Source organism: Gymnoscopelus microlampas, assembly GCF_963454915.1.
Source record: "Gymnoscopelus microlampas genome assembly, chromosome: 16".
NCBI classification, from domain to species: Eukaryota; Metazoa; Chordata; class Actinopteri; order Myctophiformes; family Myctophidae; genus Gymnoscopelus; species Gymnoscopelus microlampas.
In genome coordinates, this window is record NC_139953.1 from 30,955,940 (window position 1) to 30,974,401 (window position 18,462).

Genomic DNA, 18,462 nt, shown 5'->3' on the forward strand with positions numbered 1-18,462 from the left:
GAGACAGCTACCAGTGAGGAATTTAATGCAAGACATGCTTGCATCAGCACAGCTGTAGCTAATCAATATGATACTGTCGTCTTGATGGTTAGTTTCATTGCCAAGTTTTCCTATCGGAAAAAAAGTCCCTTGACAACATGGATGGATAAAATTATGACTTACTAGTCAGTTACAAATAATAACAATCTTATCAATTTGAAGATGAAAAATGTACACAAGCATAGACTTTTAACAACTATTTATTGTTCTGGAAGTACGTAACAAAATAATCGCTATGGATAGAAACAGCATTTTGCATTGTACAACTAAGTAAAAATGTTTACAAACAAGCAACACTAATTGTACAAAAATAATGGTGACAATGGTACACAATAACAAAAAAGTAAAAACGATACAGAACATCCTCACGTCAGTGTGCAAACCGTTTATACAGATGGACACGCCCCCTTAATTTGGTGACGGATCCCGATAAATTATTTAAATAGCATTTATCTACACACTCATACACACAAATCAACCTCTCACAAACAGCTAGGACAAAACAGAACAATAATTTATCTGCTAAAAAGAGCATTGGACATACATAATAGAGCACAAATCATTTATATATATATAAAAAAAACTCTCCCATTGTACTGTATTTTCCACTGGGGTGGGTCATGGAGGAGGAAGTGGGGGTCTGGGATTTTAAAAGAAACATAATACTATTTACAGCTCATGTTACAGTAGCAGTAAGATGTCAATCATTTTGAAAGCTAATGAAAAAAGTACTTAGGTTGTTTTTTTGTTTGATCAAATTATATAACAGCAATGAGGTAATATTTGTACATCATAAGTATCCTTTGTTTTTCATCTCTCTCTGAAGAAAAGGCACACAGGTCACATACGTATTATACTAAGTAGACCTACCTTAGGAATCACCTAATACCTAATTTGCTTTATAGAGAAGGATATGATAGACATTGTCCAGAGCGTGCTTCTTATTTACGACACCATTATGGCTGACTGTACCTGAATTTGGGTCACTGTTCAACATGAGGTTTTGGGGGAGTCTCAGCTTTTTTTTTAAGAATTCAAATTCATTTTGCTGCCTACATTGTAGGCAAGAGTTAATAAATTACATTTATTTACATATTTTCAAATTCAAAGCCTCATACGCTGAGGGAGATGCCCCTTATTTGATGTCTGAGTCGGGGGCAGTGTTGCCAGGTCTGCTTATTATAATTTCCCCCCAAGAGTTTATTTGAAAATAGCAGATCTACAAGCTTGTTTTGTCCAAGCAACCTGGTTGCTTGTTTCTCTCACAGAATCTGGCAACACTGGTCGGGGGGAGTGTTTCAGAGGCCTCAATATAACTGGCTCTGGCTTTGTCTTGTTTAACATTTGCATGGTACCGCCATGGTTTTTCTTTCTCTGTACTGGTTTGATATGCTAAGATGGTTATTTCCATCTCACCCTGAGAATACTGTTCAGTCAACCAACATAGATCATTCTAATATCTGCCACAAAGCCAGTGATACTGGAAGCCCGGTATGTTTTCAAAAACACTTACAAGCAAATTGCCACGTTACTTTAATAATTCTGTCTCCGCCAACTCTTCTCTATTCTATCTATTCTTGCCCTGATGGGTCAAAGCAAGCAGGTTTCATGTTACATCTATGACCATTCTTCCACATACACACATACACACAAACATACACAACATAATGTTCCCTCCAATTCTTGCTCACTCCTAATGGATTCTTAAAATAGAAAAAAGGGGAAAAAAGTGTTCTGTGACAGAAAAAAGAAACAAATGTCTTATTGCTTTCTTCATCCTCCGACGCCTCAGTGCTGCGTCATTCTGTAATCTACATCCTGGTAGATTTGTAAAGCGAAAGGAATCATTTCATCAGTCTTTTCTTTGGGACGTCCATCCAGAGAGAGAGAGAGAGAGAGTGAGAGAGAGAGAGAGAGGGGGAGAGAGAGAGAGAGAGAGGGAGGCGCTTGCAAGTGCATAGTCATCTATGGGGAGCTGCTCCCGCACAGCGATGAACGAGGTCTTTCAGAGAACGAGACAGAGTGAGGAGAGCTGGGGACAGAGAGGTGTTGGGTCTCCCTGCTCATGCAAAGCAACAGGGCAAGGTTTATTTGTTTCCCTAGCTTCCCCTTCTCTCTGTAGATGGCAGGGTCAGGGAGAAGGGTGGCAGGTGGGGGGGGCTCTCTGATCCTCAACTGGCAGTCAGCCGGTTGGTGCTGTACTCCAACCAGCTTCAAGTTACCCTGAGGCTGACCACACGTGCCCATTCGCTCCATCCGTGTGCGTGCGTGCGTGCCCGCGGAAGAAAGAGTTTCGGAGATAAATCGGTCCCTGGACTTTGCATCGGAATACATCAAGTTCATACTTTATACAGAAAGGTGCATTCCTCAGAGCTTCCTGTGCAGCGCATTTATGCATCTGTGAGGACAAAAGTAGTATTAGTCAAAATATATTTTCTTTTATCATGATCTATTCTATTGATTGCCATTTTATTGACTATTTAATGGCCGGTAAAATTAGCATGTTGTTTTTGTTCACCAACTTATACAATATAAATGTAGCACAATATCAATATAAACCTATAATCCTTACCTCTGCATTCATACTTGAGGTCAGAGAAGTATACCATCTCTTGTGAGAAGACAAAAAGGCCTAGTCGCCCACCGGCGTACGTCTTGTCATAGATGCTACCAGTGTCTGCCATGATCTTCTTACCCTCGTACATCACAACTCTGTAGAAGTAAAGCACATTAAATGTTAAATTACAATAAATCCCATAACGACTTGAATAATGAGTGTGAAGTAATCTTTCTGATCTCTTCTAATCTTTTTTCCTACCACTACAAGGGACCAAAGCTAGGCTCTAGCTCACCTAATATGTCCTGTTCTCGGTCTGTGGATTAGGTGCCATCTGTAGGCGGTGAAGTCTTTCCATCCAACATTCTTAGGGTCGTGCCAGAGAGTTCGCACCTAAGGATGGGACACATGACCGGACAACGTTGATTTTACTCACTATGAATCCAACACAGTTACACTATTACAAAAACAAAACATTTTATTACACTGTGAATTAGGAAACAAAATATATATATTTCTTCCTTTAGTTTATATGACTATGCTCTGACGTCATGTCCCATATCTTACCTGTCCTGGGGTATTGCCTGTGTGCCACAGAGCATTCCTGAGGTGCTCTCCTGGGCCAGTAGTGGAGTTTACCACCTTGATGGACAAGCCAGAGTAGCCCTGTGCCTTGGTGGGCTTGTTGGACCAGTAGGTCTGAGTGATCTGCTTCCACATGACCACATAGAACCTGGAGCTGGACTGGTAGCCGAACACAAAGCCAGCGTAATCGTCGTCCCGCTCAGTATTGATGAAAAAGGTGCCACTGAAGTCCACTGCGTTGAACTCATCGTAACCTGTCGAGAGAGAACAGTGAGAAAATGACACTGTTGCTGTGGCACACTAATTTAGAAATTAAAGGTGCTGTTTGAGAGACTTTTTTGGTTGAAACTAAGTTTTTTGTTAAAAGGTTAAAGCTCTATATACTCTGATAGTAATCATTGCTACAGTAACTGGGGTCTCCCGTCTCTCCAGCTCTTTAATAAACAGAAAATCCATTTTAGGTGGGTCACCGATTGTATCCAATCAGGAGAGAGAACCCTTTTATCAGCTTGTTTCATCACTTATACCAATGATTACTATGGAAATGTAAAGCTATTTAACACACAAAAAACATGCCCTTAACATTTTTGCACCCTGTCTGGCTATGTTCATGATTTGTCAGTCAACTTGTTTTGAGTGATCAGTTTGTAATACACTAGTATCATCTGAGTAGTGAATGTTGACTGTATAATGCAAAGTATGACATATTGTTTATAGAATCAATCGCTCAGTTTATCCACTGGCTTACTTACCGACAGCGATGCCAGGGTCACAGTTAACAGTCTGGACCAGCTCTTTGCCCTGGTGGCGAACCACCCAGTTGGGGTCGATTTGGGAAGTGCCTTTGGGATCCAGCGGTACCATCTGGAACTTGCGGAAGTCCGTCTCGCTGATGTCATAGTTCTCCGGACACACATCGTAGATGTCTGGCACGTTGTCTTGGTCGAAGTCATCTTTGCAAGCATCTCCACGGCCATCACCTGTAAAATATAGCACATAATATACAGTATATTGATTAAATATATTCTCTGTCCTGGTACTGAGTTGGAGGATGTGTGCAATTTACTCCAATCCAAGTACTAAACATAAATACTTAATATAAATAATACTTAATAACCCAAGCCTGGTGATAAACTGAATCAGCTCAGGTCTAAAACTAAATTCTATTTAGGTGTTCACTAAAAACAACTGATTCGGTTATTTTCCATAACTGATTCAGTTATTTTCGGCTTAACCGCATGAACCGCAGTGTCCCTATTCTGGGGCAAACCTTCTGCGAAAATATCAGATCTACAACGCATCACACAACATGATGCGTTGTGAGCTTGTAGATCTAATATTTTCTGCAAGGGAAAAAAGAGGGGGCCTAGTAAAGACCCCTGGGGGACTTCGGTCAACAAACGCGTATGTAGAAATTTAAGTACTAAATTAAATAAGTAGCTAAGCTCCAACTCACCATCGGAGTCCAGCTGGTCAGGGTTGAAGGCGAGTCTGCAGTTGTCCTTGTCATCGGGGATGCCGTCGTTATCGTCGTCGTGGTCACAAGCATCTCCCTTGCCGTCCTTGTCGTGGTCAGCCTGGTTGGCGTTGGGGATGTAGGGGCAGTTGTCCAGGTTGTTCTGGTGGCCGTCCTCGTCGATGTCCTGGTTGCTGTCACACTTATCTCCCACGCGGTCGTCATCTGAATCCACCTGAGAGGTTGGGAGTAGAGGAGCGAACATCATCACCACCAAATGAGTTACTTTGGCATTGGTGATTAACCACTTAAACTCTCTATACTTAGTGAACTAATGCTTAGTCAATCGGCGGTCGGTTCTGTATTTGTCTACCCTTTTTTTTTCCCCTTGAGATTTTGTCACAGATGCTTTTTTTGTATATCTGCTATTTTCTGCAATTGTTCGCCCCCTGAATAGGGATGCTTAGGATTCAAGAGATACATTTCACAGCACTTGGTTCATTACAACACTGTGCTGTTCAACATGCCTTCTTGCCAACTCCTCTCCTCTTCCTGCTTTCATTTTGTTCTTAGGCCTTCCAATTATTTTCTCCTTTCTAAAGCTGCCAGTTTGTCCGAAGTATGTCGCCGTTCTTCATCTCCTGACAATCAAAAGTCCCACCACATGACTCACTGTTCCTCCTACACCAATTTGCTTGGCACTAGAAGCGTCCTTACTGCAGGTATACAGGACTACGCACTCGTCCCGTTGACATGAGGCTGGAGTTAAGTGATGGAGGGAATCAATGAGGGTGTTGCGAGGGGCATTGTCTTAATAGGGCCAAAACATTTGGACAAAATATTTCACACGTGTACTTTTCAAAGAACAAAACCCTTTGAAACAACTTGTTGAAACTACACCCCCCACCCCCTTTTTACAGAGGCCTACTGTTCCAGCATTCCTACTCTTCAGTGTACCGTGGCACAGGTGGACTGGGCCAGGCCATAGTTTGCTGATGGAGCATGCACACAGCACAGGGCCAGCCTTTTCCACAGCAATTGACCATATTCACGTGGTGGATATTTTACTCTTACGTCATACTCGGGGGCGACACACACACACACACACACACACACACACACACACACACACACACACACACACACACACACACACACCCCACAATGTCTGATTATGGTCAATAACCAGCCACGGGCCTCTTCTCGCACTCTGGCAACGTCAACTAACGTCAATGGGCCATTGAAAAGGTCCCCCGCCCCTAGCATGCCTTATTGAACTAATGTGCCCTTGGGCTTTGCACGGGATTTGCGCCCCTTCCACGTTGCGTGCTAAAGCCTAGACGGCTGCACATCAGAAATGCTCAATTTATGCTCTGTCGCGCGCCAAAAATAGCAGACCTACACGCTCACAAAGCGTTGCAGATGTGACGTGTTGTGAGCTTGCAGGTCGACGATTTTTGCTGTGCGACGCATGAATCGGGCTTAAGGCTCCCTTTCAGCTGAAAAAGAGAGGGATGCTGAGCTATAGAGAAAGGCAGAAAGATCTTAGTCGGTGGGTGAAGTGGAATGAAACGGGGAAGGGTGGAGTGTGTGTGTGTGTGTGTGTGTGTGCGTGCCTGTGTGTGTACACACCTGGTCAGGATTATGTTCCAGGGGGCAGTTATCGCACATGTCTCCAACACCGTCCAGGTCCGTGTCCCTCTGGTCAACGTTGTACACATAAGGACAGTTGTCCTTCTCATTCAGAATGCCTGACGGATAAATACATCATCTATGTTAAAACAGACACTGTTACTCAGTGGTCCCACCCACTGTTATTATAGCTTTAACACATTCAATCTGGGAACACATCTACATGTCTTCTGAATCCTAACTGGTTTCTGAAAAACTTATGTTGCTATAATATCAGTTGTGCTAAAAATATATTTGGCCTCGGACCCCCCATCTTAAAATATTTTGTTCCAGGGACCCTTCCAGAAGCAAAGATTTGAGTTACAAAATATATATATACGTAAATATATATTCAAAGATTCGAACAAAATAATGTTCACGATTTCTTTTTTAAGTAGCCCAAAGACATCTAAAATGACATGGATGCATTCCCGGATTGAATGGGTTAATTTTTACATTATTATTTTGTGAGTTTTCAGTGTGGTTTACAAAGTATGTTACATTCACCCATTCACACACTGACAACAGAAGCAACAATGCAAAGCACCACCTGCTCATGGGTTCAGTGCCTTGCTCAGGGAAACTTTGACAAGGAGCCAGGAGGAGCCGGGGGCCGAACCGGGAACCTTCTGATTCTCAGACGGCCGTCCAACCTGCTAAGGCACTGCCGCATACTGCCAACATACTGTATTTCTGTCTTAGATTTTCATATATTTCAGTTTTAGTTTGACTCATCTTAGTTCCAGGGTCAGATCGAATGATATGCAGCAATTCTTTTCCATGTCTGATTTGATCTAAAAACCAGGTAAAGTAGATAAAGTAGGTACTTCATCTGACATAATGTGAGAGTCAGTGGTCATACTGAAGAAGTTATTCAGTTTTTGATAACCCATTCACTCTTTTGGCGTTAGTTACCGTTAATAACAACACTGGTTCCAACAGACAGGGTTTGATTTGTAAAAAAGAAAACACTTAAGCTCTAGTCTACACATTCTTTGTATGACCCAAAATAACCGATCAAGCAGCAATTTGTGATGGTTTGAGATGACACAGATTTAGAAAATTTGCAAACATCAGACAGTCTACATTTCCCAAATGGAAATGCATGTATTTAATTCAGTCTGATCAGAAGCAGGGAGAAAACATATTCCCACTGGCCAGAAAAATGATCAAAAGCAGAGGTCCCCCCCCCTCCCCCAGCAAATCAACCTTGCCAACAGACAGAGACATCATCCTCACCATCTCCATCAATGTCCACAGCGCAGGCATCTCCCTCTCCGTTGTTGTCCGTGTCTGTCTGATCGGGGTTGCTGTTGTAGGGGCAGTTGTCGCACCGGTCGCCCACATCGTCGCGGTCGTAGTCGTACTGCCTGGGGTTGTAGATGAACGGGCAGTTGTCCTGTTTTCGAGGGACAAGGGTGATGAACGACAGCAAGGTTAAGTCGTTTTCTTTGGACGGTGACAGGGAACGAGGCAGATCGCTGACTTTCAGCCAGAAAGAACTAACCACTTTCACGGTTTCCGCCCCCTAACATCTTAAACCCTCTATACCAGTGGTTCTCAACCAGTGGTCAAGGGACCACCAGTGGTCCTTGAGGGGGTTCCAGGTGGTCCCCAGCAAAATGATGGAGAGTTGGTAACCAAATGGACCCTTATAGATCTTCTCTTGAGGGTGTAAAATGCATTTTACGCTCTCAAGAGTTAAATTATTCTGCAGTCTACACAATTAGAGAATAATTGTTATTTTGATCAACGTTTGCCTGTTATCTCTCCTATGGTACAAACATCAATACAGCATGGACTTGTGGACAAAATCAAATCAAACGATAACAATATATTTTAGTTTTTTGGGGTCTGAGAGTCTAAATCTCATCAAACGGTGGTCCGTGGCTCAAATGCACAATAAATAATGGACCTTGATATGAAAAGGGTTGAAAACCACTGCTCTATACTTTTACACTGAACTCTGCACTCTGATACATAGACTGGCTATTTTTGCCGAATGTACGCCCCAGAATAGGGACGCAGTGGTTTGTGTGGTTGGAATCACACCAGATGCAAATTTTTCTGATTCGGTGCTCGTCACTCGCTGTGGCTCTATTTTACAGCTTGGAGGGGGAGAATGGCGATGAAAGGGTTTCTTTATTTTTAGTCCCCCCAATGCCCCCACACACAACGCCCCCAGGGCCCAAATCTAACGGTTGGATTAGCAGGACACACTGTGGCTCCTTCAGAGTTTTACCTCTGTGCTGGAATTTGAGGTTTGGCTCAGAGCAAGGGAGAAACATTCACCTTCCTGCTGCTGCATCACCCATCCCCCCCCCCCCCCCCCCCCCCCACACACACACTTTTATGTGACATGAATGATGACTCTATAAAATGAAATTCCTGGCTTATTACCCGCTACGAAAACCTGCTACACACACACACACACACACACACACACACACACACACACACACACACACACACACACACACACACACACACACACACACACACACACACACACAATGACTAAGCCAAACCTTTATCATCACTTGACTATTTGATAGCTGCTTACCCTGTCATCAGGAATGCCATCGTTGTCATCGTCATCATCACAAGCGTCTCCAATGCCGTCCTTGTCATAGTCTTCCTGCCCTGAGTTGGGGAGGTTGGGGCAGTTGTCCTAGAGTAGAGAAAAACACCAGGTTAGATGTAACGTCACAGTCAGACATTATGACGGACATAATTTATATTCTGTAAAGCGCATTTAACCATTAACCCTCAATGACAGCTTTGGCCTGCTGGCTTAACCTTAAAGAAAACAAAGTCTGTCTCTGTCTGACTCTCCTAGACTTAACTCAGACCTAAAAGGCTCTGGAGCGAAAACCTCGCCATACCACTAACTACATAGTTACTTTACACCACTGCCACTAACTACAGTATCTACCTTCTTGCAACTATCAAATAATTGTAGTGGAGTAAAAAGTGCAATATTTGCCTCTGAGATGTAGTGTAATGGAAATACTCAAGTAAAGTAAAAGTACCTCAGAATTGTACTGAAGTACCGTACTTGAGTAAATGCACTATTGGTACCTACCTTCTTGCAGTGGTAGGTGGCGTTCTCCACGCACACCAGGTCAGCGTTAGGCCATCCGTCCAGATCGGTGTCCTCCCCACAGATGTGTCCGTTCCCGGCGTAGCCAGGCTTGCACTCGCAGCGGAACATTGGGTCAGCGAAGTGTCCCAGGTAGTTGCAGCGGGCGTTCTTGTTGCAGTCGTGGCTTCCGTCCAGGCAAGGGTTGCGGGGCGTACACACCTGGATGACGTGGGGAGGAGAGGTACGTTGAGTTGTTTGACCGATTGTTCACGGAGGGTTCAGATCCAGAGCATTCTGTTCTTGGCTCCGAGGAGTGCCCATTGATCAAAAGGTGTCAGGCACTGTGTCAGGTTTCTATCTGTCAACCATTGAATAAACTAGGCCTGGGCGATATGACTTCAAATTAGTATCACGATTATTTAAAACTTTTGTCTTGATTACGATTATTGAACGATTCTTATTTTTGAAATAGTGAAAATATCTACAAGTTCACAACATGTTGTGATGCTACGCGTTGTGATGCTTCACGCTGGGATCTTGTAGACCGGCTATTTTCGCCACCATTGTGCAACAGAGTATATATAATACAGGGTTTAAGTGGTTAATCAGACTAATCAACTTAATTGATGCACAGTGACGGCTCCATAGACAAGAAAACAAAGAAAGACAAACAGACAGACAAAACGGTACGTGCCTGTTTCTTAGCAGCAGCTTCCTCCACTCCCTTGCCGAACGGCTGGGGTCCAGAGTAGCGGGGCGGGCAGGGCAGGCAGTTGTAACCAGGGTTGGTGTTCTCACAGCGGTGAGCGCCATTGAACTCGAAGCAAGCGTCGGGGACCTCTTTACACTGTTTTTATGTATACAAAACATAGATCGCAGATGTCACAAAGTGAAAAATAAAGACCTAACAGACAAATAAACAAATGTTTTGAAAGTGTAAGAAATCTCACCTCATCAATGTCCTTGCATTTGATGCCATTGCCGGTATAGCCAGCCGGACACTTCCCACACTTCCAAGAGCCATCGGGTAAGCTGGTGCACTTGGCTCCAGCAAAGCAGGGGTTGGACAGACACCCGTCTGAAAACAAGAATATTTATGAGTGTGATATGATCTACCAAAGACTCTCAGGAAAGATAGAGATCTACTAAAGACTCTCATGAAAGACACAAAATGTCATTTAATGACATTTAAATTGCTATGTGAGACTACAGTGACTCACCGATGGGACAGGTTTTCTTATTGCAGACCTGGGTGTCCTTGGCATCACCAACACACTCTTTGCCACCATATTTGGGTCCAGGGTCATTGCACAGACGTTTACGTGTCTGGACCCCACCTCCACAGGTGACTGTGCAGCTATCCCACGGTGCCCACGGTCCCCAGTTGCCATTGACTGAGGAAGACACAAAATACGACATGATCATTTGTTATGCTGAACACGTGAATGCAGCTGGCTGGTAAACCCAGTAATATAAACTAGTGTAAATAGGTTAAATCAGTGGTTCTCGACGTGGGGTCCTTAAGGGAGTTCCAGGGGGTTCCCAGCTAAATGATTGATAGTTAGAAACCAAATGGACCCTTACAGGTCTAACTCCAAGAGTGTACAAATGGATCACTCCATTTGTTCACTCTCAGAGTTTAAATAACACTGTGCCCTGAAACTCCTTGAAATGAAAGACATTGAGGATCACTGGGTTATCACTGAGTTAAATCAGTTGAGTTAAACCTACTGGGACATGGAGATTTCTGGCACTTCTCAGTCTGCCGGCCCTCTCCCTCGCAGTCTTTGCCTCCCAGCTGGGGGGTGGGGGAGTTACAGAGGCGGATACGGGTGATGCCGCCGGCACCGCAGGTGACAGAGCAGGACGACCAGGGCGACCAGTGGCTCCAGCTGCCGTCTTGCTTGACTGGAGGTCACAAAAACAGGTCAAAGGTCAGAGATTAGAAGGCAGAGGGAACAGACTGGAAGGGCAAGTGCAAAGTGAGGTCAAATTCGGCATGTTGATTGTCATGGACTATGTGACTGGTGGATGTGAGCGGGGTTCGTGTGTTTGTACTCACAACGCTTGTCGCACTCCTGGAGGTAGCAGTCGCGGGTCTGCACAGAGGTGCCCTCGCAGTTGTTGTTGATGCGGTCGCAGGAGCGCCCGCGCTGCTGGATGCCCCGCCCACATGATACGGAACAATGGGTCCATTCAGACCAGGGGGACCAGCCGTCCTCTGCATAGTCACTCGCTAAGGGAGAGGAGGAGGGAGGAGAGAGAGAGAAAGAGACAATAAAAGAGCTATTTCAGCAAGGGAATGAAAGTCCCCCCCTCACCTCCTCCCCGAAAGCCCTAAATGAGGAGGGAAAAGCTCTTAAAGCAGAGGGCTAATGGTGTGTATTTAGCTGGGTCTCTGGGACAGAGAGAGGGTTCACTGTTGAGAGGGAGGGCAGAGACCAATGTGTTGAGAGAGCCAGTGAAGAAATAGAGAGAGCCACTGTCCTCAGAACACACAGGGATGTCCCACTGACTTACGTTTTCCTAAAGAGGAAACACATTTTGCAAACATGGCCCCGGGGCAATGTAATGACTTCAACAAGGCACCAAGGTAGCGATGAACGCGGCTCCCGCTGTTTATTTAGTTTTTTGGGAACCACCGCGGCCCAGCCCACATAGGTATGTGGAACATGTCACTTCTCCTTGCGTGGAAGATGTCTTCACTAAAAACAGCCGACCAATTTTCCATCCCACTTTAACCAATTTGGCCAATTGCAGCCATTACAACTTGAAGATTCAAAGATGTTTCAGGGCACAAAGCGCCAATGTTCCATACACATATTACCGGGATGTTATTGCAGTTAAATCATCACTAAAATCAACATGGTTTTCACTTTGGTAGAAACTATACATCTAGGGAAATAACTGTGGGTTTTCGTTTTATATGGCAAATAACATACAAATGGGTTTGAGTAAATAGAGCCGCATTTGAATGGCCCGTCTGTTTAAGAAACGTATATATCAATTCTGGATTAGATGGTCTATTCATACAGTAGCAATATAGTAGCAACCTACATAACCGCAGTTATAAGTTGCATATGGCTACATAGATTCACAGGGTAGAACAGAGGAGAGAAATGCTTTCTGTGCAGTTCTTACGTGTTCCACAGCGAGGACAACACTCTCCATCAGGCACAGTAGCGTTGGCACAGGGGATCAGGGGGCAGGAGATCTTGCGGCACACAGTAGCAGAATTCTACAGAAGTACAGAAATAAAGTTCAAGGTGGATCGTATGCTCAAACATATGGATATATACCCAGTGCAATGCTACAGGTTTACTCCATAGTGGAGGTGGAGTGGATGATGTCTCCATTTCAGCATGTCGTTTCATCGACACAGCTTTGATTATTGTGTAAACCAATTAGTGGACAATTTTAAACTTTGTACCAGGCTTAATCCATGTCCGTGCAACCAACTCGTTAAGGATTCCATTCTTTATCAGAGTTTGTCTCGGTCTCCAGTGCCAGGGAAACTAAGAAGGGGAATTTTGGCTGCAAACAGAGACCCCTGCGGACATCCACCTGCCTACTGGGTCAGGGGAGGGTGGGAAAAAGGCCAACATCCTAATAATGGATGTTAGTTTCACTTTGGAACTAAACTGGGCACTGAGCGCCAAACGGGTAACGCCTGCCTGTGAAAATCAGGTCAATAAATGTAAAACATAAATGGACCTTACACTACACCTATACCGTAGGTATTTTTCTCCTAAGCTCTTCTATCCTAGCCACTTATCTGAGCCAAGTCTTAATTATAGGCAAGAATCCTGCAAGAATCCTGCCGTGGCACTAGTCAAGTCCCTCTTGGCAACACTAGAAATGAGACAATCACTTAGCACTCGAAACGACAATAACCCTCTTTGGCTTGCTGCCAGACATTCACACTACAAGCAATTACTGGCTGGAGGAGCTGGGGGGCGGTGAGTGAGTGTCTGCAACTTAATGCATGTGTCTGTCTTTTTCTGCATGTGTGTGCACACATGCATGGTTCGATTTGGAAAAAAACAGAGGGGGGCATTCTCTGCCTGTGGTATGACAAACAGTGAACAACACAAATAGCTCACAAGCTTGTAGAATTTCTTTGATTTTGAACATGCATGTATTTAATTCAGTCTGACCAAGGATGCAAGGATTCAATTTATCCCCTACAGTGATAGAAATGATTGGCCAGAGAGGGGATATCAAAAGTAGAGGCAATGAAAATGCGAACACTGCACACGTGCATTAAAGGGTCTGCAACATGTGCAATTGTGCATGCATGTGAATTACCTGACAAGTACACTCAGTACAGTCATCAACGGTCCACTCGTCCCTGTTCTTGCGCACAATGCCGTTGTGAATGCAGACCCCGCTGTGAATGCCGATGCGGTTCTTTATCAGCTTGTTCTCATCCGTCTGGGGGGGTGGGGGGTGGGGGGACAAACAGGAAGACAGACATGAATATGGAATGAAGGACGCATGCTATCTGCATAATACATCACAGGGCCCTCTGTGTCGTCAGTGTTTACAAAACACACACAGACAGTCAGACAGACATTCAGAGAGATGGACGGACAAACAGAAAGACAGACAGACAGATGGACGGACATACAGAGAGACAAAGAGAGGGACGGACGGATGGACAGACAGACAGACAGACAGACAGACAGACAGACAGAGGGACAGAGGGACATAGGGACAGAGGGACAGATGGACAGATGGACAAACAGACAGACAGACAGAGATATGGACAGATGGATGGACGGACAGGTGTCAAGACAGACAGAGACAGAGACAGAGACAGTGTCTTACCAGTTTGCGGAGATCGTTGGACAGCTCTTTGACCACCACACCCAGTCCCTTCAGCTCCTTGAACATGCTGGCCAGGTCCTCACAGGAGAAGCCACACACCATCTGCAGATCTGGACACACACGCACACACGCACACACACACACACACACACACACACACACACACACACACACACACACACACACACACACACACACACACACACACACACACACAGTCAGCGCTTGTGGATTGTGCTTGGTTTATAGGCAGTTTATTTTTATTTACATGTGAACTTCAAAAGTAAATTATTATTGTTGTGTTCTATTTTATTTTTAGTGGTCATTTTAGTTTTACTTTTAGGCTTATTCTGGTCAGTTATATGTTACTGTTGTCTTAACTCCAGATTAGAACCAGACTGGCGGAGGAACACAGCAATACAATGTGAGTAAATGCACATGGCACAGCCTCAGCAGCAGTGTTTACCTTTAGTCTTATGGCCAGTGTACTCTGTCCTGATAGCTGAGGAGCCATTGAGATTCTCCAGGATGATGGTATCAGTCGGTATTGCTGAAAAGGACCACAACAACAAAAAGATAATGTAAGTAGTATCACATAAATTGAGCCTCAAGCAAACTCTCTCCAGGTTCATTTAAGGAATTTAAGTGCATTACGCATGACAGGAAAATTGTTACTGGTGTAGTAGTAGGGTATTACACACACCCACATTATCTTAAATCACAACGAAGGGGATTAAGGCAATGTGTTCCATCCCAGAGAATGGCACTTTGAATACATACTCAACCTAAATGTTTGCAAACTGAGTTAACCACTTAAACCCCAGCATTCGCTGAATATAGCAGATCGACAAGCTCACAACGCGACACGTTGCGTGGCATTGTGAGCTTGTCGACCTGCTATTTTCATCGAAAGCTTTCCCCACAATAACAAAAAACAGAAAATACACTAATATTGAGCCCTGAGGGACTCCAGTTACCCATATGGGCTTTAAGTGGTTAATGAGAGGTAAACACTTCCTTGGGAGGACTTCACTATAAGGCGGCTGTACACATTCCTTAACTAAGGGGATTTGGCAAAGCAGAAGGAAGCATAAATGATGCTTAAATACAAAAGAGGTTTATTGCTCATGATTATACTCACAGTTCTGGCAGCCTTTGTTGCGCAGGATGGCGTCCAGAGTGGTTCCAAAGACAAAGCGCACGTTTTGCAGCACCCCCTGCAAGCATCAGTGCTGACTTTAGCTGTGTGAGCTGCACAATACCGAACCCTCCCAAAATTACAACACAACACCAACACAGAAACCGCCGATAAATCATCACATTATGGGCGCTGCGCTGCTGCTGCTGCTGCGTATGCGCGCCTGAGGCGTCTGAACACATCTACTGTCTGTGCGCACGGCATTTCATAGGAATCTCTCTCTCACGCAATAATATCACACTTCAAAGTCATAAATCAATCCATATTCGCCTAATTGGTCTGCACTCAGGAAAAACCATCAGTGTCATCCTCATCCCTATCCCATAGTGTTAAAGGAGTAGTTCACCGCAAAAAGGACTTATTTTCTATCAATTACACACCCCATGAAGCCTAAACTTTATGGAGATTTTTGAGTCTCCCTCTGAGACTAGATTTTGATTATTATTACAAAACATACATTAACCTCTTCAGCCCTCGATCTTTCTGCATAATGAGTGGCCTACTACTTTTTTTTACCAATACTTTTGTACTTTTACTCAAGTAAACTTTGAATTCTACCAAAATGTGAGTACTTGTAACTTTCCCCACCACCACCACTGGTTCTCATCTCACCATGAATCGGTCCTTCACGGCTCCCTTGCCGATGCGGAGCTGCGCGCTCCCCGGTGTCTCCAGTGTCAGGATGCTCTGGATGGGAACGTCCAGCTCCGCGGTGTTCACCTCCTCGCACCCGGCGTACAGCTGAGCCCGGTCCTCCTGCACGAACAGCGTGATGTTCTTCCAGTGGCCCGTGGCCAGGTCCGCGTCCTCGATAGACACCACCTGCTGCTTGTTCTCCGTGGAGTAGACGATGTCCAGCGTGTTGGCCTTGCCGTTGGACACGATCTCGAAGACGGGACCCGAGCCGTCCCGCTTCTCCACGGTCAGCAGGCTGCCGCGGGTCCGCTTGAACTGCTTGAAGTTGAGCAGGAGGAGGAAGCCCCTCTCGGCGTGGATGGAGTCGATCAGGTCCCTGAAGGCTGTCTCGGGGACCGGGGGGATCAGGTCCGGGTTGAGGATCTTGTAGGCGGGGCTGTAGGGGTCGTCTCCCTTCACCAGGGTCACCCCGTGGTTCTTCTTGGGGACTTGCACCCGTTCGAACAGGTCGAACACGCTGTTGTCATCTCGGCTCTCTATGCAGCACGGATGATAAAGCAGTCAGCCTTTTGTTTGGCATGGCACTGATTGATTGAACAATGAACGTTTTCAAACCAGTGATTTATTTTGATATCCAATACGGTAACAAGTGGGCACTAGGGTCATCTGGGCACCTTTAAAATTGGTTATTTTGTCCAAAATTATTTAAAAAAAAATGTTTTTAAGGAAAGTATACATGATTAGACCATGCTTAAACATTCGACAATTGAGGTCTAATAGTTCTACATTTGCTACAAATTGCTACAAAACCTGTGTATCCAGTCATTTTGGGGCATATCAAGAAGTTGAAGGATAACTTTAAGTCTGATAATGATGCACCGTGCATGTCCACATCATGTATAGGCTACTTTACATTACTTAAGACCATAAATATATATAGAGGCAATGAAAACAGGGACGATATATATTTCTTTACATTTTGGACAAAATAGCCAATTTTACATCGAGGTTCCCAGATGTCCCTAGTGCCCACCTATCCTGTATCCAACAATATCATCTTTAAAAAATAATTAATTAAACCTATATCAAAGCTTACGTTAAAATAGCATGACTAAACTCACCTGCTACTCTTGCGCTCTCGCAGGTCCAAAGCATCAATAACAAAAATATCCCTGTCAATTTCATGATCGAACAATATGTCGGTGCCTATGATGACAGAAAATGAACAGTTGTCAATTATTCACTTGATGTCAATGTCAAAAAATAGAAATCCACTTGTGAATCAATTAGGCTGGATTTTGAAGGATTCAATAAATAAATGATGTCACAGTCACATATCTGTAGTGTATATAATAGGCTACTAGGCTATATATCATTGCTTACCCACCTGTTTAACGAAAGCAGCCGACAAAAAATATATAAAATCCACAAATATATAGAAATCCAATGATAGTCCTCGAGAATAAAGAAGAAAAAAGAAAACAATGTTTCAATGAAAAGGTCCAAATTTTCAGTGCAGTTAAATCCTAGGGGGTTTTATTTATAATATTATTGATTGGAAGTTGTCCTTGGTGTTGTTAATCGGCCGCTAAAAAGCGAAGTTTAAGCCGAAGGGACAAAGTGCTATTTAAATAGTTTCGTGAAATTCCTAAGAAGTCGTCTCGTCCAATCACATCGTGGGGAGAAAAAGGGACGAGCCTATAGCCCCGTACCTCACAGCGAGTAGGAGAAGAGAAGAGAACAGAGAAAAAAACACATTCCACGATGGGATGAGGGACCAAATTCCATTACTGGACTCATACTTTATTTATTAGACTGGCGTTTCCGGTCACTGGGCCTTTCATCACTTTTTTTTTGCGTTATGATTGTACATTTTCCATTGCTCTGATCTTTTAATAGGCATAACCTTTATTGACTTTTATGCTATTCCACATCCACTTAATTATTCACACAATATCGATTGATTGATTACTTTATTAGTTTGCCCAAAAAAAGCACAGAAAGTACAGTTCTAGACAATAGGATGCTAAAAGGATTAAAACCCAAGAAAGCACTATGGCTTGTTTCCATTGGGGTCCATGTGTATTCAATTCATCGAAACATTGCACGCTTTTACGTGGTATAGATAGGCCTGCTATAACATAGCCTATATTAGATTCGAATGGTTTCATTTAAAGTCAAACGGTGATGATTTTTTTCTTTAAATTATATCCCCCATGATGATGGAGCAGACAGGCTGAAATAGAGTTGTCTCCATGAGGATGCTCTGGTTGCCTGTTGCTATACTAGGTTTGTCCACTAGGAGCCGACGTGAGTTCACTGGTGGAGCCTGAGGCTGTGCGAGGTGTTGTTGAATGAGCACACCTGGATTTGTCATGCACACCTTCTCCTCTGCTCTGCCATGG

General features: G+C 44.1%; 1 protein-coding gene across 1 annotated transcript; it reads right to left on the reverse strand.

Annotated features, from left to right (window-relative positions):
- Positions 1-223: 223 nt before the first annotated feature.
- On the reverse strand, positions 224-17,659 carry thbs1b (thrombospondin 1b). Its single transcript, XM_084081732.1, has 23 exons — positions 17,445-17,659; positions 17,179-17,263; positions 16,034-16,593; positions 15,365-15,440; positions 14,690-14,773; positions 14,224-14,333; positions 13,702-13,827; positions 12,535-12,631; positions 11,456-11,629; positions 11,125-11,301; positions 10,614-10,787; positions 10,344-10,471; positions 10,088-10,240; positions 9,394-9,612; positions 8,872-8,979; positions 7,548-7,707; positions 6,270-6,388; positions 4,638-4,872; positions 3,934-4,161; positions 3,164-3,435; positions 2,892-2,989; positions 2,612-2,751; positions 224-2,437 (listed from the first exon to the last, which is right to left on the reverse strand). The coding sequence occupies exons 2-23, from the start codon at positions 17,240-17,242 to the stop codon at positions 2,430-2,432; spliced, it is 3,510 nt and encodes a 1,169-aa protein (XP_083937858.1). The 5' UTR covers positions 17,243-17,263; positions 17,445-17,659; the 3' UTR covers positions 224-2,429.
- Positions 17,660-18,462: the final 803 nt, after the last annotated feature.

Coding starts and splice junctions, on each gene's coding strand:
- thbs1b (XM_084081732.1), bottom strand. CDS start 17,242: ATGAAATTGACAGGGATATTTTTGTTATTGATGCTTTGGACCTGCGAG. Junction 7,708..8,871: donor ATGGCATTCCTGATGACAGG/GTAAGCAGCTAT, acceptor CCTCGAAAACAG/GACAACTGCCCGTTCATCTA. Junction 3,436..3,933: donor TGACCCTGGCATCGCTGTCG/GTAAGTAAGCCA, acceptor CTCTCTCGACAG/GTTACGATGAGTTCAACGCA.